The sequence below is a fragment of the Capricornis sumatraensis genome, chromosome 9, assembly GCF_032405125.1.
Source record: "Capricornis sumatraensis isolate serow.1 chromosome 9, serow.2, whole genome shotgun sequence".
Classification (NCBI taxonomy): Eukaryota; Metazoa; Chordata; class Mammalia; order Artiodactyla; family Bovidae; genus Capricornis; species Capricornis sumatraensis.
In genome coordinates, this window is record NC_091077.1 from 71743561 (window position 1) to 71768741 (window position 25181).

A 25181-nucleotide genomic window follows, 5' to 3' on the forward strand; every position below is an offset into this window, starting at 1 on the left:
GAGTTTCTAAAAATACAGCCCTTTCCCCTCCAGGTATTGATTTTTTCAGGGACAAACACTTGCTGAGTTCTGAGATGATGACAAATAACCCCGTGATTTGTCAGCTGCCTTCCCGGTCCTGATTAAGCCATGTGCTTCCCTCTGGATCCATACCACTTGCCTCACTGCTGGCTTTTGGAATTCGAACTCATTTCAGATGTCTGCAGCAGCGGGTCTGAAAGCTAATGATCACACTGCAGTGAGCCCGTCGCCTGTTTAATCATCCCCAGGGATCCCCGGCTGTCTTGTCCCTCAGCGGGGCTTCCCGGTGACCTTCCTTCTGAAGTGTCCCGTGTTCTTTTATTCTTCTGGGCACTTGTCTTGGGTGCTCGCTGTGTCTCCTTCTCCACAGGGAGAGGTGACTTTGCCCTTCCTAGCTCCCTGTCTCCTGGGCTCCTTCCATTCTTCCCTAGATGGCTGTGGAGAAGGACACACGGGCCCCACTATTACCAGACAGCCCCTCAGGATTGCTGCTTTCCCTGGGTTTGCTGTAACTCACTCCAGGCAGCTGCTAGGAGAACCCAAGGACCGCAGAGGTGGGGGACTGTCAAGCCCCACAAATCTGTCAGGGGCCTTTATTTACTTTTTTGAGCTTGTAAAATTTACTTATTGGAGTATAATTGCTTTATGATGTGTTAGTTTCTGCTGTACAACAAAGTGAATCAGCTGTATGTATATATATATCCCTTCTCTCTTGGACCACCCTCCCTCTCCCCTCACCCCATCCCACCCTCCTAGGTCTTCACAGAGCACTGAGTTGAGTTTCCTGAGCTACACAGCAGCTCCCTACTAGAGTTTCTGATCCACTTCTGGCTCACTTAGCTTTTCTTACCTTGGGGATAAAGCTCACTAACCACCTTTTCTTGCTGACCCAGCCTATTACTAAAGGCACCACCCTTGAGGAAAGTAATAGCCATCAGGGTACAGGAAAAGATAAACCCCTTCTGTAGAGGACAGCATCGTGTGTGGTTCTTCAGGTCAGACCCAATGATGTGGGGCATTTACTGTGTTTCAGTCCTTAAGTTTTCACAGTAACCTTAAGAGGTGTGGATAGAAGTGCAGATCAATAAAGCACTTGTCTTATGGTTGGTAAGTAACAGAGCCAGCCCTGCAAGCTACAACATCGGAATCTAAAGCCAGTCATCATTATCACCACAGTCATTGTTATCACTGTCACCATCATCATCAATACAGTACATCTATTCCACTTTCTCTTTCTATGATTATTATTACAGCACTTATTGGATGCTTACTAAGTGTCAAGAACAGCTAAATATTTCACACATGCTCCTCTCTTGAAGTCACACAATAAACTGATCAGATGGGCACTGTTATTACCCTATTGTATTATACAGAAGAAGGAACTGAGGCTTAGGGAGAGTCAGTGAATTTTCCCGATGGCACACAGTTAGCAGAGCAGAAGACAGGCTTCAACCTCAGAATTTCTGATGCCATACACCCCACCCTCTTACACCACAGTGATATTTTGACGCACAAAGGAAATATGATCATTTAACTCCTTTTGGTCCTGTTTCCTTTTCTATGTTCCTTTTCCACTTCCTATGATCAAAGTACCCGATGTGATGAATGAGGTCAACATGTAGTTGACCCTTGAACAACATGGGTTTGAACTGTGTGGATCCACTTATACAGGTTTTTTTTTTTTTTAAATAAACACTATGGTACTACCTGATCTGTGGTCAGTTGAATTGGTAGATGTGGAACTGTGACTACAGAGGACTGACTATAAATTATAAATAGTCAGTTATATACAAATATATACAACCATCCACTGTGTGGATGGTCAGCATCCCTGACCTCTGTGTTATTCAGGGGTAACTATATGTGGAATCTAAATTTTAATAAAAAGCTATTGCCAGAGTCAGGGAGTAGTGGGTGGGTGAAATGGGTGAAGGAAGTCAAAAGTTAGAAGCTTCCAGTTAAAAGATAAATAAGTCAAGAAATATAATGTAAACATGGAAACTATATTAATATTTACTACAGTGCATATTTGAAAGTTGTTAAGAGAGTAGATTTTAAAAGTTCTGATCAAAAGAAAAGAAAGTAAATATGTATGGTGATCAGTATTTGTTTAGACTTGTGATCATTCCACAATATATACAGATAAAAAGTCATTATGCTATATATCTAGACTGAATGTAAGGTTATATGTCAGTTATATCTTAATAAAAATATAAGCAAACTCCAATGTCTAGAAATCATCATCATTACCACCATCACTACCACCCTTCTTAACTTGGGTCAAATAAGGAAGAATCAAAAGCTAAAATACATAATATTGTCATGCTGACCTTTGACTTACTGCTATTAACATTTTTGTATTACTCTGTTTCTAAAAGATTTACTTTTATGTTTCATGAAAGGTTTTGCACTCATTGTTTTTTCTAGTATCTACACAGATACCCGGTTGGTTGGCAGGTCAAGGTGTTTCTAAGACCTTGTCGCTCTTGACATTTCGGGCTGGATGATTGATGTTTAGCAGAATCCCTGGCCTTTACCAACTTGATGCCAGTAGCACCCTCCCTTTCTCCCCCTCAGTTGTGACAACCAAAAATGTTCACAGACATTTCCAAATGTCCCTTGGGGAGTGGGGAAAGAACTAAACATTGTTCTCAAAGAAGTTCCAAGTTAACACGAGGTGCAGTTACAAGGATTCTCTATCCTATCCGTCCATTAAGAAAGGACATGATCTGAATTTTTCTATTTTCTTTCTCATCTATTGGAAAAAAATATTAGGCTTTATGCCTGGAGGTCATAATGACTTATAATAATAGAAATCCATATATATCATGCTATATAATAGAAACTATTATATAAGCATGGTGGGGGTCTAGGTTATAATAACTTGTAATAAGAGAAATCTGTATATATCATTCTATACTATAAAAGCTACTGTATAAGCATGGCTGGGCCACTTGTAATATGTGTACTATCCTATGGTTAAAGATAAAAGGAGATTGATTAGGGAAAAAAAGAATATATTTTTTATATATTGTAGAAAATTTATGGGATTTCCCTAGTAGCTCAGCTAGTAAAGAATCCGCCTGCAATTCAGGAGACTCAGGTTCATTCCTGGGTGGGGAAGATACCCTAGAAAAGGGATAGGCTACCCATTTCAGTTTTCATGGGCTTCCCTGGTGGCTCAGATGGTAAAGAATCTGCCTGTAATGTGGGAGACCTGGGTTTGATCCTTCAGTTTGGAAGAACCCCTAGAGGAGGGCATGGCAATCCACTCCAGTATTCTTGCCTAGAGAATCCCCATGGACAAAGGAGCCTGGTGGGCTACAGTCCATGGGGTTGCAAAGAGTAGATGGAGTAAATAAGCATACATGCACACACACAGAAAATATATGAAAATTACTACAAATAATAAACAATGCAGTGTGTTACTTCTTCCAAGTATATTTGCAATTTAAAGTAGGGTACTTTCAAAGAGTAGAGGTTAAGACACAAAACTGCCTAGATACAGAATATTCTTTGAGAATTATTAATTTTATACACATATTTTTAACATTTGAGATTTTTTAATTTGCCACCTCTTCTATGAAACCTATCCAAAAAACAGTTTCACCTCAGTCAATAAGAACTGTTCTTTTAACATGTTTCCACATAAACTCTCATGCCTCCATTTAACACTGGTGTATCTAGGTCTCTGTGTTTTTAAGTAAACTGTCAGCTTCCTCTACAGCACCTCTCATGAATCCTTGTGTTAACAGGCATACTATAAAGATTTGGAGCTTCAGCTTCAGGATTCATTCTTCCAATGAATATTCAGGGTTGAAGGAAACCTGTGAATATTCATTGGAAGGACATCTGATGTGAAGAGCTGACTCACTGGAAAAGACCCAGATGCTGGGAAAGACTGAAGGCAAAAAGATAAGGGGATGGCAGAGGATGAGATGATTAGATAACATCACTGACTCAATGGACATGAATCTAAGCAAACTCCAGGAGACAGTGAAGGACAGGGAGGCCTGGTGTGCTGTAGTCCATTGGGTCACAAAGAGTTGGAAATGACTTAGCAACTGAATAACAACAACATAAAGATTTGCAAAGGTAAGGTTAGCTGGAGAGATGAATATTAGGCCATTAAATACTGAAAGGTGATGGATGAGAAGATAACAATGAAAACCTCTGTAAAGACCTGTAAAAGGTCCAGGTACAAATGTTAACTTTGATTCATGGGAATAAGATTGCTCTTGCAAGGAAATGTGGTTCAACTAAGAAAAGAAAATCTAATTCTTTGGCTCAACTAATAAAAAAGCAAAAGGAGTCAAGGTCCTAGATCCCAACATGGGCCTAGATCCCAACAGACTAGTCTCCTATCCATCCACATATTCAAGCATTTATTGAATATTCATAATGTATGAGCCATGGAAGAAGCGAGAGAGAATCAGAGAGAAGGAAAAGGTTATTGACACGACTCAATTATTGCAGCCATAAAACAGCTCAAAGTTCCCAGGTTAGTCTGGTGTGTCAATTGTGGTATCTGTGAAAGCAAAGGAAAGTGAGCCAAGAGTTAAGAGTGTAATGACTCTGGGATTAAGGTACTCTCGTTGACCTATGCCTTATATACAATAAGCCTCCTGGGGCCACCAGGAAAGTCAAGGTGAAGCAAAGAGGTTGAGATATATTCCTATATCCAGAAGAGGCTATTCCCCTTGAATTAGCCTCAACTTTTACTTTCTTAGGCTTATTTTTTCAGTATTCTTCATGTTGATCAATAAATGTGATTATATAAATGTATGAATGCTCTTTTGAAATTTGTTTTCTGTTCTCTCACTCTCTGTCCTGTTCTCCTTTTTTTTTTTTTAAACAATCCTTTAACTTCCTTTTGGAAAATTACCTTTTCTCCCTGGCTCATAATCTTCATGGGACTATAAATCAAGATGCCCTGCCCACTAGCCTATCTCACTGTGGGACTTTGACTTGAGTAGAATAACTCAGGGAAGGAAAAACACAGGAGACTATTAAGTAATTGCTGCTACCAGTATTCTCCTGCTGCACTAGTTCTTGTTTTTGTGCCTGGGTCTTCATATAAAGCTGAAACTCCAATACTTGGGCCACCTGATGCAAAGAGCTGACTCATTTGAAAAGACCCTGACACTGGGAAAGATTGAGGGCAGGAGGAGAAGGGGACAACAGAGGATGAGATGGTTGGATGGCATCACCGACTCAATGGACATGGGTTTGGGTGGACTCCGGGAGTTGGTGATGAACAGGGAGGCCTGGCGTGCTGCAGTTCATGGGGTTGCAAAGAGTTGGACACAACTAAGCGACTGAACTGAACTTCATATTTCCTTAGATTCTATGAATCACACCGTGTACTTCACTCCTTCTATTTCACCTCCCAGCACATTTTTGTAATAATCTTGTTTTGCTTAAGTGAGCCAGAGTCATTTCTGTTCCTTGAAAACTAAGACTTCTAGTCAACACAGTGGTCTGCTCAATCTATTGGGTATCTCTGAGCCTTTAAAAAATAACGATGTTTACTTACTTGGTAAAATCACACTTCACAAAATGCTGTCCCTCATTTGCTTAATCTTATTTGATCTTTCCAACTCTCCTGTAAAGTGTTCCGGACAGGTTAGTCTCATTTTCTAGGAGAGAAAACTGAGTGTTGGTAATGCTAAGTAGCTTGCTCCAGGTCACATAGCTCGTGAGCATCCAGTTTTGTCTCATTCTAAAGTGTGTACTTGTTCTTTGCTGGATGTAAGCACTTATTGCTGTCTTCTTACACAACAAACCCTCTGGGCCTTTTTCATGCTTTCTTTGCAAGTTTTTCATATTTCCAATTCTCTTAAACCTTCATTGCCAAGCTCAAGGGTTTTACCTCTTAAAGACCCATCTATCACCACAGATAACAGCAATTTCTCCTTTCTTTGATTCTAGACAATTTGCAATATCCATACCCCCATTTAGAACTTGAAGTATATTATACTTTTAATTGTCAAATACCAAGTTATTTCTATAAGCCAACTGGTAGACGAAACATAGCAACTTGTCTATAAATCCCCATGTGTACCAAAATGCTGTCTGTGGACAGAGTAAAAATAACTCTCACACATACGCGGTTTTCAATTTTCTGTAGGAATTTCGGAGGTCAATAAATACAAATTTATTTTTAAAGGTCACCAAATTCATAGATTTTAATTTTAATTTATTTTCTCAACTAATAGATGCTGAAAAGACAACTACTTTCAGAGAAAAGGGACTGGGGCACAAGGATTATCAAAATATTTCTTAATAAAAATTTTTTGATTGTCACTGAGAGTCTTTATGTTAAAGAAAAATAGGGACCCATAGTCCTACGTTCTTAAAGGACAGGAAGTATGTCTTAAACCACTTTGAAACCCCTCAAGGGCCATTAGGAAATATTGAAGAAAGATTCTCCTAGCAAGATGGCAGAGTAGGAAGACCTTGAGCTCACCTTCTCCCATGGGCATATCAAATTATAACTGTTTACAGAGAAACTATGAATGAGAATGATCTTAAGACTAGAGGAAGAGATTTTTCAAAATGAAGGATATAATGAAGGAACCACAAGTTGTTGAGTAGGAGGTACAGAGATGTAGAGATGTAGTCATAGTCAAGATCCACACCTACAGGTAAGAAACTCACAAATGGGAGAGTCACAATTGCAGAGGTTCTCCCCAGGGTGTAAGGGTCTGAGCCTCACATCAGGCTTCCCAGCCCAGGAGTTCTGCACCAGGAAGACAAGCCCCCAGAATATCTGGTTTTGAAGGCTAGTGGGGCTTGTGTATGGGAGAGCTGAAGGAAACAAACACTTCATTCTTAAAAGGCACATGCAAAATCTCATGCACTCCGAGACCCAGAACAAAGGTTGTCATTTGAAAGGAACCTGGATCAGACCAACTTACTAACCTTGGAGACCCTTCCAGAGTGGCAAGAGACAGCTGGGACTCCCTCTGGGAGAGGCTGGTGGCAGTCATTTTTAGAAGCTCATTCTACCGTGATGAGGCTGGTGTTGGCAACTGCCAGTTTGGAGTCCTCCTTCTAGCCTCTTAGAGCTGGGACCTGGGCCCTGGCCCCTCATGAAAGAGGACACTGCTCTTAAAACTGCATTTGCTGTATTCTATAGATTTTGAATCATTATGTTCAAAAGCAATTTTAAGAGTAAAGCTATAGAGATACACGCTTACTTCAGGAAACAAGAAAATTCTCAAAATAACCAACATAACCTTACAGTTAAGGTAACAAGAAAAAGAAGAACAAACAAAGTTAAAAGTGAGTGGAAGAAAAGAAACAAATATCAGAGTGAAAATAAATGAGAGAGACTAAAAAAAAAAAAAGAAAGAAAGACCAATGAGATTAAGAGCTGGTTCTTTGAAAAGATAAAACTGATAAACCTTTAGCCAGACTCATCAAGAAAAAGAGAGAAAACTCAAATAAAATAAACCAGAAACAAAAGAAGCTATAGCTGACACCAAAGAAATACAAAGGATCAGAAGAGATTACTATGAACAATTATATGCCAATAAAATGGACAAGACATAAGAAATGGATAAACTCCTAGAAACATACAATCTCTCAAGACTCAGTCAGAAAGAAATACAAAATATAAGCAGACCAATAACACTAATTAAATTGAGTCAGTAGCCAAAAATCTACTTATAAGCCAAAGTCCAGGGCCAGATGCCTTCACAGGTAAATTCTACTAGACACTTAAAGAAGAATTAACTTCTACACTTCTCAACTAATCCTAAAAATTGAAAACAAATGCTTACAAATTCATTCTATGAGGCCAGCATCACCCTGATTCCAAACCCAAAGACACCACAAAAAAATTACAGCCCAATATCAATGATAAATATAAATGGAAAAATCCTCAACAAAATATTAGCAAACCAAGTCTAATAATATATTAAAAAGATCATATACTACGATCAAGTGGGGTTTATTCCAGGGATGCAGGAATCATTCAATATCTTCAAATCAATGTGACATACCACACTAGCAAACTGAAGAAGAAAAAATCATATGACCATCTCAATAGATGCATAAAAATCTTTGGACAAAATTCAACATTCTTTTATGGTAAAAACTCTCAACAAAGTGGGCATACAGGGAATACATCTAAACATAATAAAGGCCATGTAAGACAAACCTGCAGCCAACATCATACTCAACAGTGAAAAGCTGAAATCATTTCCTCTAAGATCAGGAACTAGACAAGAATGCCCACTATTACCATTTTTATTGGAAGTCCTAGCTATAGAGTCAGACATGACTGATGCGACTTAGCAGCAGCAGCAGCTATAGCAGCACGACATGAGAAAGGAGTAAAGAGCATTGAAATAGGGAAGGAAGAAGTAAAAGGTCACTATTTGCAGATTACATAATACTGTTCACAGAAAATCCTAAAGATGTCACCAGAAAAATTACTAGAACCCATCACTGAATTTCATGAAGTTGCAGGATACAAATTAATACATAGAAACCTGTTGTATTTCTGTACACTAGCAATGAACTAACAGAAAGAGAAATTAAGAAAACAATTTCATTTAACAACTGCACCAAAAAGAATCATACCTAGGAATAAATTTAAGGAGATTAAAGACCTGTGTTTGGGAAATTATAAGACACTGATAAAAGAAATCAAAGACAACACAAACAAATGGAAAATACACCATTCTCATGGATTGGAAGAAATAATATTGTTAAAATGACCAGACTACCCAGTGCAATTTATAGATTCAATGTAATCCCTATTAAAACACCAGTGTTAAATTTCATAGGACTAGAACAAATAATTCTAAAATTTGATTGGAAGCACAAATGACACAGAATATTGAAAATAATGTTGAGAAGGAAGAAGAAAACTAGAAGTATCATACTCTCTGATTTAAAACTATACTACAGAGCTACAGTCATCAAAACAGTATGCCACTGGCATAAAAACAGACACATAGATCCATGAAACAGAATAGAGAGACCAGAAATAAACTCATGTTTATATGGTCAATTAATCTATGACAAAGGAAGCAAGAATATGTAATGGGGAAAGACAGTCTCTTTAATAAACGGTGCTGGGAAAATTAGACAGCTGCATGTGAAATAAACTATACTATTTTATCACACTACATACAAAAATACATTTAAAATGAATTAAAAACTTAAATGTAAGATCAGAAGAGATTACTATGAAGAATTATATGCCAATAAAAGAGATAAGACAGAAGAAATGGATAAACTCCTAGCAACACACAATCTCTTAAGATTGAGTCATAAAGCTCCTAGAAGAAAACAGAGCCAGTATACTCTTTAACATCAGCCTTAGCAGTACTATTTTGGATCTGGTTCCTCAGGAAAAAGAAACAAAAGCAAACTCCCAGTTAAAAAATATATGAGCTATTGGGATGAAACACACAGTTTAGGGAGTAGAGTCATTAATAATGTAATATTTTGTATGATGTCAGATGGTGTGATCATTTTGTCATGTACAGAAAATCAAATCACTATGTTTTACACCAGAACTAACATAGTGTTATTGGTCAATTCTATTTTAATACCAGCTTACCAATCAAACAAACTCATAGAAAGAGAAATCAGACTTATAGTTACCAGAGGTAGGAGGTGGGACAATTGAATGAAGGCAATAAAAGGCACAAATATCCAGTTATAAGATAAAGAAGCACTAAGCATGGAATGTACAATATGATTAACATTGCTGACATGAATATCATTGCTGTATGTTATATATGAAAGTTGTTAAGACAGTAAGGTGTAAGAGTCCTCATCATAAGGAAAAACATATATTTTTAAAAATTTTGTATCTGTATGAGATGATGGATGATCACTAAACTCATTGTGGTAATCATTCCATTTTGTGTGTCAGTCAAATCATTACACTCTACACATTAAACTGAAAAAAAGTGCTGTATATCAACTATATCTCAATAAAACTCAAAGAAAAAGAAAATAAAAGACAAAAAATAAAGATCTAAGTGCATTAAAAAATAAACATTCTGTTAATTGCAGAAAGAGAAACAGCTAATTTCTTTCCTCCAACACAGAATGCATTTATATATTGAGCTTTTACCATAAGCCAGAGATGTATGTGAAAAAGAAGAGTTGAACTAGGGATCATCAAGCTTCTGTGATGCTCTCAGAGTGTGTTTTTATACAACCCTTAGGTTAGATGACTAGAAGAGTCAGTCCCACTCCACACGGGGAGGGAGAATGACAAAGCAGCATCAGTAATTCATTTCTGTTCTCTGCGAGGACTCACGGGCTCACAGGGACTCTGCAAGGGCTGGCAGTTATGGGCTACACAAACCACATCAACCTGGGCAGCTACACAAGAGATACACTGCAACCTTAGAAGGGTACTTCTTAAAGTGGTTAATTTTTCTTTTTTTTTTTAAGCAAACTAGCTTGGATAAATGGTAGACTTAAATGTCCTTTATGCCCCAGCTGCTGAGTCAGGTGATAAAGATTTACCCTCTGGCATGCAAATTAGCCCTGTGCTTGCTGAGAATTCTATCTGAAAACTAATGACATTTACCAGTGCTTGATAACCTTGCTGCTTCCTGGTCAGTGTTCTTTTCAAGATAATCTGCAACAGAGTGACTGGCAGATACTTTCGTCTCTAACTCTGGATGAAGATATGCTCTGCACGTACAAGCACCCGGGGCTCCCTGCCTGCCCCAGTGATTCCCACACAGAACAGGCTAGAGGGCTGTGGGAACAGGACTGTTAAGAGTTCTTTATGGTCTATGTTCCCTTTTTTAAAGTGAATAAATTCTCTGGTTTTTATTCAGGGTTAAGATTAAATTTCTTCTTGAAACCTTCCCATGACATTTTCCAACGAAAAAGGCATGAGTTTGGTGTGTGAAGCAAGTCCTGAAAAATCGATGATTTCTCCTATTATTCCTAAAAGGAATCAATTGTTTGTGGAATTGTTAACAATTGTCTGTCTGATTCCCCCTTAAACCTGTATCTCTCTTATTTACACCTCGACCCCCAGAGTACACAATAGCACTTGGCACACAGAAGGCATCCAGTCAATATTTGGTGAACAAAAGCATGAGTGCATGATGCGGGAAACACGGGCAGCTGCCACCAGATGGGCAGTGGTGCCTTAAGGGAGTGCTGCAAAGAAAAACTCTTTTCTGTACACATTTTTCTCACTGTGGATAACTGAGATGTGAGAAAATGACGTGAGATCCAAAATTCGGTACCTCATGTTTTGCGCAAAAGAGGTCACAAAGAAGAGAGTATGAATTCCAGTTTGAGAAAGTCCATGTTCAGTTATTCACGGAAGATATGACCATAATGTATCGTGTGTTGACTGAGTAAATGAATTTATTAAATGAAGCACAAAGAGGTATGTGCAGTGGTTGACAGTGAGAAGACTGAAGTCTGTGGGAGCACAAAGAAAGGAGGGATTTGTCCCAGATACTGCCTGGACAGAGAAGGCTGCCTGGCAGAGAAAGGGCAGGCAGGAAAGGGCTTTCGGGGAAGAGAGAATGCCACTGAGACATTTAGGAGAGAGGACACTGGGCCCCTCTCCTTCAGCATAGATGACCCTGGTTGTACCTAAGTTAGCTTATCTAGCCCTGATGTAGAATAGATGCAATGGCTATTTATTGCTGTGCTGCTCAGTACTCTCCTGCCTCACAGGGCAGTTTCACCCATGAAGGTGAATTAGAGGATGCCAAGGACAGAATCCTTCGCCACTGGCCAGAGTGAATTGGTCGAGGGTTGTGCACACATGATTCCAGCCAGACTGATCACTCCTTGTCCCTGGCATGCTTTTCAAACTGGACAACAGGGAAGGTCCCTAGTCCCTTTTGGGGGTGGGGCATAAAGGTAGGTTTATTGGTACCAGTTTTTCTTCCACATGAAGGAAACTGCTTTGAGAGATTGAAACCAAATGCAGAGAGAAATGCAAACAAAAGAGATGGGGACTGTAGAGATGAATCGAAATTTCCAGTTCCACCTGAGTCTAAGGTGCATCTCATCCCATATCCTTCCAATAAGATCCCTTTTTGTCCAAGCTACTTCAAATTGGAGTTCTCTCACATGTAACCAGGAGTCTTGACTAATCCATATACTAGATTAGAATGTCTTTCCTTTAAGAAACTAAATACTTTTCACATTGGCCTAAAATACCCACAATTATCCATACTGGTTAAGGCAGGGAAGGCCACTATTACAATATAAATATGTTATCATAGGGTATGGAGAGAGTGAGAGGGAGAAAACCTTTAAGCTTTCATCTGTTAACACCTTGAAAGAGAGTTTCAGTCGTGTCCAACTCTTTGTGACACCATGGACTGTAGCCGCCAGGCTCCTCTGTCCATGGGATTCTCCAGGCAAGAGTACTGGAGTGGGTTGCCATTCTTTTTTCCAGGGGATCTTCCTGACCCAGGGATTGAACCCAGGTCTCCCATATTACAGGTGGATTCTTTACCATCTGAGCCACCAGGAAACACCTAAATGAAGTTATATTTTTCACACACAACCTAGCAGAGCTTCCTCATGGGGCCCTACAGAGATAAAAATGGAAAAAGAATTGTAATAGAAATGTGCAAACAGTGCTTTTAACATTGGAAGGGGGGATCCTATGTCTGTGGGGTGTGTGTGTGTGTGTGTGTGTGGGTACTCATGCCCTAGCAGGACTATGGAGGAGAGGGTCACCGAAAGGAAGTCTGAGGGCTATAAAAATGAAAGCAACAGTTCTTTTGTAGGGTTGTGTCTGTCATAGTCAAATTAAGTATTATTATAAATAATTCTAACTAAAACTTATAACACTTCAATATTTTCACATATATAAAAATTATAATCACTTGAGAAATGGAAAATACACATAAAGGAATTTAAAATTTACTTTAACCATAGGAAAAATAATCAGGTACATCAGAATTGAGCTCCACTTCTGTCTCCACACTGTATTTATTAGCTCAGTTATCTTTGATAAGATTCAATCGCTCTGAAATTGTTTCTTCATCTTGAAAATGTTGCCAATTCCACTTCTGATCTAATATTGACTGTCAACTATCAAAAGGGAGCTGTGTAGTACAGTGGTTAAGGACTTTGCTTCATGTGGCAGAAGGATTTATATGTTTAATATTGATGAGATTGAACAAAACTCTAGTTCTGAATTTGAAGTATCAGCATAATTTCTGATGTATTTAATCTTTGAGTGTAACTGCTTTATAATGTTGCATTAGTTTCTGCTGTGCAATGAAGTGAATTAGATATATGCATACATATATTCCGCCCCCCCCCCCCCCTTTGGATCTTCTTCACCCTTCCAACCCTTCCCTCTAGGTCATCACGGAGCACTGAGCTGAGCTCCCTGTGATACACAGCAACTTCCCACTGGCTATTTTACACATGGTAGGGCACGTATATCAACCCTAATCTCCCAATTTGTCCCACCCTCTCCTTCCCTCCATGTCCATATGTTTCTATGTCTGCATCTCAATTCCTGCCCTGTAAAAAGGTTCATCTGTACCATTTTTATAGATTTCATATATATATATTCATTAATATACTATATTTGTTTTTCTCTGATTTGATTCAATCTGTATGACAGACTCTTAAAAAAAAAAAAGTCCTAGTTCTGTTTACTTAAATGGCTTACAAACAATGATCAATCCGATAGCAAAAAGTACCTCTAGCATGTACTTATCATGATTTCTAAATGCCATTTTCTATCAAAAAGGACCAGATCAATCTAGGACTACTGAGGTCATGGCCAAAGAACTTGGAAGCTTATTCGAAGAAGTTCCCACTGGCTAAAGGTGGGATAATCAATAAAGATAATATAATAACTGCACTGATTTGATATACATCAAATATGCTTAGATCCAAGAGCTCATATTGATACTAGAAAAGAAAATCTCATTGGTCAACTTTGCAGAATGTTTAGGAATCACTCATTATTTTAAAACTGGTAAATAAAAGGAAATGGTCAAACACTTATCTTGCATTTAAAAAGTGGAAACAGTGGCAGATTTTATTTCCTTGGACTCCAAAATCACTGCAGATGGTGACTGCAGCCATGAAATTAAAAGACACTCCTTAGAAGAAAAGCTATGACAAACCTAGACAGTGTATTAAAAAGCAGAGACATCACTTTGCCAACAAAGGTCTGTATAGTCAAAGCTATGTGTTTTTCAGTAGTCAGGTATAGATGGGAGAGTTAGATCATAAAGAAGACTGAGAAATGAAGAATTGATGCTTTCAAACTCTGGTGCTGGGGGAGACTCTTAAGGACAGCAAGGAGTTCAAACCAGTCAATCCTAAAGGAAATCAACCCTGATTATGCATTGGAAGGACTGATGTTGAAGCTGGAGCTCCAATACTTTGGCCACCTGATGTGAAGGGCCAATTCATTAGAAAAGACCCTCATGCTGGGAAACATTGAAAGCAGGAAAAGGGGATGACAGAAGATGAGATGGTTGGATGGCATCACTGACTCAATGGACATGAATTTGAGCAGGCTCAGGAGATGGTGAAGGACAGGGAAGCCTGACATGCTGCAGTCCATGGGGTTGCAAAGAGTTGGACAGGACTGAGCAACTGAACAACAACCTGAGGTGAAGCTCTGACTCAATGGAAAAGGCCCTGATGCTGGGAAAGATTGAGGACAGGAAGAGAAGGCGGCGACAGAAGATGAGATGGTTGGATGGCATCACTGACTCAATGGACATGAATTTGAGCAAACTGTTAGTGACAGTGGAGGACAGAGGAGCCTGGCATGCTCCAGTCCATGGGGTTGCAAAGAGTTGGACATGACTGAACAACAGCAACAACCGCATAGCAACCAAATATTTTTTAAATTAATTAATTAATTTTAATTGGAGGCTAACTACTTTACAATATTGTGGTGGTTTTGCCATACATTGACATGAATCAGCCATGGGAGTAACTGAATACTTCATGAGGGGAAATTCCTTTTTATGCATGACTTAGGGTAATACCATTTTGCAAATCCCATTGAGTTCATGGATATAGACAATAATCATCAATGACTACTTACATTGAAAAAAGACAATTAGACATTTTGTGCCTCAAGATGGTAGCACATTTTTTTCCCTATAATGTAATGTTGACATAAACACGCACACAAACACAAGTCTAAACTGAGTCTGATTTAGGGACTAAATTCAACCACCAGTTTATAGAAATATAGCGGACAGAAAAATATTAAATGAAATCACAAGCAGATCAGCAAAATCCAGACTGGGAAATTTTACAGGGCAAACATCTTGGTTTATTCAGCAGTAAAAACTAAATATGCAAGGGGGAAAAAAAGAGAAAGCTGGGAAGAGAAACTATAAAGTAAAAGATTTAAGAAAGTAATCTTAGTATTTGACCTTATTTTGATCCTTGTTCAAGCAAACTGAAAATACTGAACACTGACTTAAAAGTTGAGATTAAGGAATTATTGCTACTATTTTGGGCTTCTCAGGTGGCCCAGTGGAAAAGAATCTTCCTGCAGTGCAGGAGACACAAGAGATGTGGGTTTGATCACATCCCTGGGCCAGAAAGATCCCCCAGAGAAGGAAATGGCAACCCACTCCAGTATTCTTGCCTGGGAAATCCCATGGACAGAAGAACCTGGTGGGTTACAGTTCATGGGGTTGCAAAGAGTCAGACACGACTAGAGCATGGACACAGCAGCCACTATTTTAGGCATAAAAAAGATGAAAGTGAAGTGAAAGTCACTCAGTCATGAATCTTTACCTGGGCAATGAAAAAGATAAGCACAATTATTAATTACATTAATCAGTGATGCCCTAGGCCACTGCTTTCAGACTTTAATGTGCGCGTGAATCACCTAGAAATTCTTAAACTCCAGATTCTGGTTCAGTTTGGGATGGGGCCTGAAATTTTGCATCTGGCAGGCTTTCAGGCAGTGCTGAAGAGGCTGATTCCTGTCTACTGGGTTTCGTAAGTTCTGTGTCACTGGGAAATGATCTCACAGGCACTTCAGTCGGACTTTGGTCTTCAGTGGTTTGGATAAAGGATAACTAGGAAATTGCTCGAAATACTAATTGGAAGAATTCATTTCCGATTCCTTGGCTTTGGTAAATGTTCTATATACCCTGACTTGGTTGGTCCAAGTTGCATTCTGAGAAAAGGATTTTGAAACTAACTCTCTGGCAGGCTTGAGGATGACGTGTTGTGTCACAGAAGGAAGATCCTTTAGAGAAGCTCTTTCATGTTTATAATTTCTCTGAACCTAGACAGGAAAGGCAAGGATGAGCTGCCTAAGCTGTGACGATGGTTGGCCTCTGTGTCACTCTTCAGCTGATGTGATCATGTGGTTCCCCACACTGCAGATTAATATTTTCCTCCAGCTTCCATAGGAAGGAGAAAAATTATTGTGCCCCAAATGGTTCTGAGGTTAAATTAGTTTGGAAAGCTCAGAGTTAAAGAAAGATTAATTGACCTCCTCCCTCCAGGCCTTCTCTGAGATCTTAACATATTCTGGACAATGGAACCTCTACGAGGGGTTGACAGGACATGGGCCGCTCAATCAGATTTGACCATGGACCTTGTTTTTTAAGAACTGTCTGAGATAGGGTTTGGCAGACTCCACCTTGAGAAATGCTGATCTAGGGCAGCTGGGACAAAGTTTGTCTTACTGACTTTGAATTAACCGAACTCAGTGGTGAAAATGGGTGTAAGTATATGATGTAGAGTTGGGAGTTTCTAGAAATCTTTGCAATTAGTAAACACTCCCTTTTGAAAAGATAAAAGTCTCATAGCCAATAGGAATAAGAAGCTAACAGAAGACTTTAATTACTTAAATTTCCAAACAAACCACTTTTGCAGGTTCAAAGTCTTCTCTGAGACAAGTGGTGCAATTTGCCTTTTCTGTACCCCCAGATTTTCATCATCAGATGGAGAAACGGCTACCTCACAGAGTGGTCACGAGGACAAAAGAAAATGGGCACAAAAATGCTAGCACATGTAAGATGTCTATAGATGATGGCTTTATTTTCATTATTACAATGAAATTTTTTTGGAAGTAGCACCTTCCTTTTCTTATATAGATTTTTAAGGAAGTGGTTGTAGGTTCATATTATCATTTGGGAGAACATTTAAAAAGTATGCATGCCCAGATCCCATGAATTATAATTTGGTGATGATAAAGGGGAAGGATATATGTATATATGAAAATGTTTCTCCCTGTGATGGCTATGATACATCTGAAACACCTTCAGTGCATTTAAGGCAAATCTCTAAGTTGTGATCCCACCTCTCCTACAGTAGTCCTGGTATATGGTTCTTGCAATAAAAGGTTTCTGTGGTTAAATAATTAGAAATGTTACATACTAGAACCTTCCCTGACCCCTCCTCCTTGGGGGTTATTAAAGTATCTGAGAAGGTCTGCAATACACACTATTTGAAAACTTGAAACCTATTATCGTCTGATCTTACTTGACAGGGCAATATGTATTTTTTCTCACAACTCTCATGGACATCTTTGTTCAACATATTTGAGACATATTATACATAGAGTTAGAAGAGAATTCTATCCATATTCAGAAATCTTTCTGCATTAAAGACATAGGGAGAAGCAAGAGAGCAAAGAGCAGCTAAAATTCCTCCTCCCCTGGGATCTGGCTAGGTCTGCTTTTACCATTCCTGCCTCTTGTTACTTAAAAGTGGAAAGAAATATTGAAAATGACACATGTGTGCTTTCAAGTAAGCAACTCTGGGTAAAAGCTGAGTGAGAGCCAAAGGACCAGGGAAAAGAGCTACTACACATTTTAAAAGCTGAGACTGGACAAACTTGGCTTTGCATTGTGATTCCAGTACTTCCCAGCTCGATGACCTTGGATAAGTTACTTCACTTCTCTGTGCCTCATCTGTCTTATGTGTAAAAGGACTTTAAAAAGGTGCATTAGAAAGCAGAAATATAGACACAGACATAGAGAACAAATGCATAAATACCAAGGCGGAGGGGCTGTGGGAATAACTATGTATAAAATAGATGACTGATGAGAACCGACTGTAGAGCACAGGGAACTCTGCTTAATGCCCCAGGCTGACCTGAGTGGGAAGGAAATCGAAAAGGAGGGGGATATGTGTATACATATAGCTGACTCACTTTACCGTACAGGAGGTATTACACAACATTGTAAAGCAACTATACTCCAATAAAGATTAATTTAAGAATGCATTATTAGTAGTACTATTATCACTGTTCTTATATAAATAGAAAAGCACACTTAAGCAAATTGAGAGGGAGAGTCAGTTATTGAAATAGAATAGAGAATTCTGAAAACTTTCAAGATCAGAAAAATCTTATACCCTTTACAAATGAATTTTATTTTTTTGTAAATCATTACATCAAGTATCCTAAGAGAAGTCAGGGTTAGAGTTTGAGAGATGTGATTAATTTGAGTTGGCTGGTTTATAGCAGTGGAGTGTGAATGACCCTTTCATCCAGCTCTTCATTCTGGTCAAATCCCAAACCATCAGACTAATTAATACATAAGAAACAGCTTGGGGCTGCTGCCAACAATAAACAAGAGAAGTAACTGGGTGAAGCAGCGACACTAGATAACTACCCAAGAGAGTAAAAGGACTCAGATTTGTGGGGAGGCTGTGGGGGTAGGCAGCCTGAAGGGAGATTTGTAAATGCATACAAGTTTTACTGCTCTGCTCCCAGAATTTAATTGAAAATTGGAATTTTTCACACCTAGTTTCAATTAGTCAACACATATTGCCTATGAATGGCACTTATATTTACTGCCAACTATTTATTGGTCTCTTACTATGTGCCTAGCTTCATGCTAAGTAATTCATGTACCTATCATTTTATAACTGAGCAGGACTTTATGGGGTCATACTGGCGTCAACCCTTGCACCATATCCTCTGCTTTAGTTCCTTTCTGAAGTACCCCGTGAACTTCCAGATGTTCAAGCTGGTTTTAGAAAAGGCAGAGGAACCAGAGATCAAATTGCCAACATCTGCTGGATCATCAAAAAAGCAAGAGAGTTTCAGAAAAACATCTATTTCAGCTTTATTGACTATGCCAAAGCCTTTGACTATGTGGACCACAATAAACTGTGGAAAATTCTGAAAGAGATGGGAATACCAGACCACCTGACCTGCCTCCTGAGAAACCTATATGCAGGTCAGGAAGCAACAGTTGGAACTGGACATGGAATGACAGACTGGTTCCAAATAGGAAAAGGAGTATATCAAGGCTGTATATTGTCACCCTGCTTATTTAACTTCTATGCAGAGTACATCATGAGAAATGCTGGGCTGGAAGAAGCACAAGCTGGAATCAAGATTGCTGGGAGAAATATCAATGACTTCAGATATGCAGATGACACCACCCTTATGGCAGAAAGTGAAGAGGAACTAAAAAGCCTCTTGATGAAAGTGAAAGAGGAGAGTGAAAAAGTTGACTTAAAGCTCAACATTCAGAAAACGAAGATCATGGCATCTGGTCCCATCACTTCATGGGAAATAGATGGGGAAACAGTGGAAACAATGTCAGACTTTATTTTGGGGGGCTCCAAAATCACTGCAGTTGGTGACTGTAGCCATGAAATTAAAAGAAGCTTACTCCTTGGAAGGAAAGTTATGACCAGCCTAGATAGCATATGTGAAAAGTGAAAGTGAAGTCGCTCAGTCCTGTCTGACTCTCAGCGACCCCATGGACTACAGTCTTCCAGGCTCCTCCGTCCATGGGATTTTCTAGGCAAGAGTACTGGAGTGGGGTGCCATTGCCTTCTCCGATTCAAAAGCAGAGACATTACTTTTCCAACAAAGGTTTGTCTAATCAAGGCTATGGTTTTTCCAGTGGTCATGTATGGATGTGAGAGTTGGACTGTGAAGAAAGCTGAGCACCGAAGAATTGATGCTTTTGAACTGTGGTGTTGGAGAAGACACTTGAGAGTCCCTTGGACTGCAAGGAAATCCAACCAGTCCATCCTAAAGGAGATCAGTCCTGGGTGTTCATTGGATGGACTGATGCTGAAGCTGGAACTCCAATACTTTGGTCACCTCATGCAAAGCGTTGACTCATTGGAAAAGACCCTGATGCTGGTAGGGACTAGGGGCAGGAGGAGAAGGGGACGACAGAGGATGAGATGAATGGATGGTATCACCAACTTGATGGATGTGAGTTTGAGTGAACTCTGGGAGTTGGTGATGGACAGGGAGGCCTGGCGTGCTGAGATTCATGGGGTCGCAAAGAGTCGGACATGACTGAGCGACTGAACTGAACTGAAGTACCTATATAATAGTTTCTGATGTACATTTCCTGAGTTGTTGACATGAAAGCCCCCACCAAATGGAAGATGTGAATTGCTTAATGACCATGAGGACATAGCCCTGAGGTCTACAGCACATAGCCCAGGGGACTGTGGATTGATAACCCTTGTGATACTGCCCTGTTATCTTACCACCAACCAATCAGAGAATTGTGCATAAGCTGATCACATACCCTATCCCCCTTCCCTTACTTAGGCTTTAAAATGCCATTCTGTTCCTTAAAAAACTAAAAATAGAACTATCACATGACCCAGCAATCCTATTACTGGGGATGTACCCAGAGAAAACTATAATAAGACACATGCAGCCCAGTGTCCACTGCAGCACTATTCACAGTAGCCAGGACACGGAAGGAACCTCAATGTCTGTCAACAGAGGAATGGATAAATAAAATGTGGTACATATATACAATGGAATATTACTCAGCCATAAAGAGGAACAAAACTGGGTCATTTGCAGAGATGTGGATGCACCTAGAGACTGTCATACAAACACCGGGTATTAACACATCTATGTGGAATCTAGAAAAGATGGTATAGATGATCTTATTTGCAAAGCAGAAAAGAGACACAGGCACAGAGAGCAAATGTCTGGAAACTAAGCGGGGAAGGGGTGGGTGGGATGAACTGGGGGATTGGAATTGACAAACACACTATTGATACTATGTATAAAATAGATAACTAATCAGAACCTATTGTATAGCACAGGGAACTTTACTCAGTGGTCTATTGTGACCTAAATGAAAAGGCAATCTAAAAAAGAGGAGATACATGTATATGTATAACTGATTCACTTTGTGGTACAGTAGAGACTAACACAACATTGTAAAGCAACTATACACCAATAAAAATTAACTAAACAAAAATGTTATCCGGAAACCCATCAGGGAATGTGGGCCTTTTGAGCACTAGCTGTCCTGGACTACTTGTATGAAGCCTTAGAATAAATGCTGTGTTTTCCTTCACTATGACCCAGCATCAGTAGATTGACTCTACAGCACATGGGCAAGCAGAATCAAGTTTGGTTCGGTAACAATTCAGTCTTCAGAAGCATGCTATAGAAAGGATACTATTTTTGTGTCCATTTTCCAGATGAGGGAATAAAGGGTGAGGCAGTTAAAAAATGGTAGGGTTGGGTTTTGAGTTCAGCTCTGCCAGACTCTATAGCCTGGGTTCTTAACCACAAAACAATCATGATTTCTCCATGATGTCCAAGCAGGGATTAAATTAAAATGTTTATGATCATTCCCTGTTCTTAAAGAGATTTCAGTACTGTCACGAAGGTAAGACATACAAAATGGAAAAACCATTCATGATACCTTGCTGCTTTTATGCTGGTGTCAAAGGAGTACTAAAAAAAATTCATAGAGGGAGAAATTGCTGGAGCTGATCTGGACAGGATGAGTGGGGATCGGATAAGCACAGAAAAGTGGGCTGATCTCAAAAGTAACTGAGCAGATACTAGACTCCTTGGTTTAGAGCAAAGAGCAGTTTCTTCAACTAAACACACGGGTCCCCTTTTAAGGACTCTGAGGGTTTCAGCAAGTTATTTACTTTCCCAAGCCTCAGTTTCCCCATCTGTGAGAAGGGGATGATGTTTATCTTAGAGAGTTGCTGGAAAGATTGTGTGACTGAAGCCTTGAAATTAATGGACACTTGCTTCTGGGAAGAAAAGCTATGACAAACCTAGACAGAATACTAGAAAACAGAGACATCACTTTGCCAACAAAAGTCCATATAGTCAAAGCTATGGTAGTCATATATGGATGTCAGAGTTGGACCATAAAGGAGGCTGAGTGCCAAAGGGTTGATACTGTTGAACCATGGTGCTGAAGAAGACTCTTGAGAGTTCCATGGATAGCAAGGAGATGAAACCAGTCAATCCTAAAGGAAATTAACCCTGAATATTCATTGTAGGGACTGATGCTGAAGCTCCAATACTTTGGCCACCCGATGCGAAGCACTGACTCATTGGAAAAGACCTTGATGCTGGGAAAGATTGAGGGCAGGAAGAGAAGGGGCTGAGAGGATGAGATAGTGGGATGGCATCACCAACTCAAAGGACGTGAATTTGAGCAAACGCTGAAGGATACAAACCCTGGTGTGGACCCTGGCGTGCTGTAGACCATGGGGTCAGAAAGAATCGGGCATGAATCAGTGACTGAAAACAACAACGAAATGCTTGGGAAAGGAGGCATCTACTACCTTCTCCTCTACCCACCAGATTGAACCCAATTTCCAAGCAGAGTTGGCTGACATCTTCCCCTGGCCCTCCAGTTAAAGACCTTATCTTAGAAAGAGCCCTACCTGCTGTGAGAAGCCCTTCACAACCCGCCTCTGTTTGAGGTTGGTCTCTCCATCCAAGTTGGCAGTTTCCAGATGGCAGACCCCACTGGGGTCCGAGGAGAAGAGGAGGAGTATGTCGGCTGGGATGATCTCGTTGCAGTGCATCTGGATGAAGTCCCCCACACGTACATCCTTCCAGCACTTCTGCACGTAGCCCTGCTCTTTCCTGGGGTGGGAGAAAGACAGGGGTCAGAGCATATGCTAAGGTTCTCAGAACATAAATGAATGAATGGAAAAGTCCCCCTCCCCGTACCTAATATCCCCCAATCAACCTGTCACGAGACTGCTGTGTATTCTTCGTGCCCCAAATGACCACTAGCAACATCTCTAGAAAAGCTAAGCATGATCTACAGTATTCCCCTAGCAAAGATCTCTCCTGATGACCATGTGGAGTTTTGACTCACTGCTGGCTCTTGACTGGTTGCTGTGCTCAGCCCTTGCATCCTGGCAGGAGAAAAAATTTAAAGGAGAAGGGGACCATATATGCATATTAACATCATATTCTTTATAAACTTCACTTCCCAGAATACCCAGTTATCACTGAGGAAAGCAGGGCTATAACAGACTGGAGCACAGGACATAGGGCTTCTGGTTATAGGTGGAGAGTGGCATTAGAAAGGTGAGAATATAGCCCACTGTCTAGGAAGATCCGAAGGGTGCTGAAATAGGAAACAGGGAATTAGGGAGACGGCACCAGGAACATTGACAGGATGGGCCCCACACCGATCACAGGGTCAGAGGGCTAAAGAAGGTCTGAGAAATGATGCACTTGCTCTTCCCATCCAGTTTATCAGAGCTTACGCAATGATCAGGGCAGCAACAACTGTGAATCTAGCATTTCTACCATGCTAAGCACCGGTATAAATTAGTGTTTCATTTGCTTGCATAATAATCTATTGAAGAAGATATTATTATACCCATTTCACAAAGAGGGAATGGAGGGTATAGAGGAAATTTCCCAAAGTTTTACAAAAACAGAGCTGGACCCTGAGTCTGGGTCCACCTTGACCCCAAACCCAGTTTTCACTGCTGCACAGGTATCCTACCTCCTCGAAGACATTCCCCTCTTTCTTCTCCAGTGAAATGGCAGCGTCAGCTATTATAACCCCAGCAAAGAGACTTGTTATTCCCCAAGGCAATACATTTCATCTCCAAGAACCCTCATTTTACAAATTCTTCCTTCTGATTAACCAAATATTGAACTCATTCCGTTCTCCTAGGCAATCTGATTTATTCCATTTCCTGCCATTTAAGAAATATTTTGAAGTATTCATCAGGCATGCTCTGAAGGCTTTTGGACTTGCCAAGTCAAATTTAACTTTCTAAGTGCTCTCAATTATTATGGGTGGCATAGTTTCCAGATCTGTCCAGAAGTGAGGGCTCTTTTAAGACTGCTTGGAAATCTCTTTAAATGTGAGATTTGGGACCAAACCTATATTCCAGATGTGGTTCTTTGGAATTAGGCTCAGCTGGCTTGCAGGTGAACATCTCTGAGCCCAGCCAGGCCTGGAAAGGCAGCTCTCCTTTGCTGTTTTTCTCCATGGATGCTGAGCCCCTCTGGGTATGCTGTTGCTTCTGTTTCTGTAGAAATCTGAGCTGCCCTGAGCATGACAAGACCACTCTTCCGCAGACAGAGAGATGTGACTGGAATGTCACTTTTCTCCTCAGACTGAAGATAAAGGTTTGAGCTTTCTCCTTTCTTTGGGGGACTCTAGAAAACCCTGAGCAAGCCCTCCTAAGACTGCATTTTCCTTGTCATAAAAGATCTGTGTGAAGGACTCCCCTCACTTTCCTGAAATAGATGTATATCCTTTGGAAGCCTTTTGGAAGGCCATCCAAGAGAAGATCTGATCAAAGTCTATAAAATAATCAGGAATTGCAATTAGGGAGCAGTCTTAAAACTCTCAAGACCCATAGAATTCTTCGGAAGTGCCCACAGTGCAGCAGCCACTGGTTAAACTAATTGGTGGGCAATATTGTCCCAATGGAGACCACTTCTGAGCATTTTAAGGGCAGTGTATCTGCAGCATTTCAGTAATTCTTTTAATGGAAAATGTAGGTTTCTAAGCCCTTTTCATTCCCTCAGCTTGTTTTATGCTCTCCTGCTTCTCTATGTTATTTTTAATTTTTTTTTTCCATGAAGAATAGTTTTCCCAGATTTGTTTCTCACTGCAATTTCAGAGAAACACTTATATGCTGATTCAGGAAAACTTTTTTTCTTTAGAGTAGCCTTGGGAACACCTGTTAAATGTCCAAATTTAAGGCTACTTAAAGAAATTGGAATGGCAGATACTTTCCATGGGAAAAGGATCTTATGTGGTAAAGGAGGGAGGCTTTCTCTATTGTTTTTTCTTTTTTTCCCCCTTTGTGAGAGGGCACTTAAAAAAAAATATTCTTGAATAATACAGCAAAATTGCTCCAAATGATTGCCATTCAACTTGTCTATATTCTTCTCCACTTCCCACCTTTGACTTCTGTCCTTTGGGAATGGC

The 25181-nt window shown here is 39.9% G+C and overlaps 1 protein-coding gene across 3 annotated transcripts in view; it reads right to left on the reverse strand.

Annotated features, from left to right (window-relative positions):
• Nucleotides 1–25181, reverse strand: part of ATP10B (ATPase phospholipid transporting 10B (putative)) — a 134279-nt gene that overhangs the window by 90756 nt on the left and 18342 nt on the right. For all 3 annotated transcript variants that reach the window (XM_068980548.1, XM_068980547.1, XM_068980549.1), the window contains one exon: nt 22651–22855. In XM_068980548.1, the coding sequence (XP_068836649.1) occupies nt 22651–22855 (205 nt within the window). The remainder of the gene's footprint in view (nt 1–22650; nt 22856–25181) is intronic.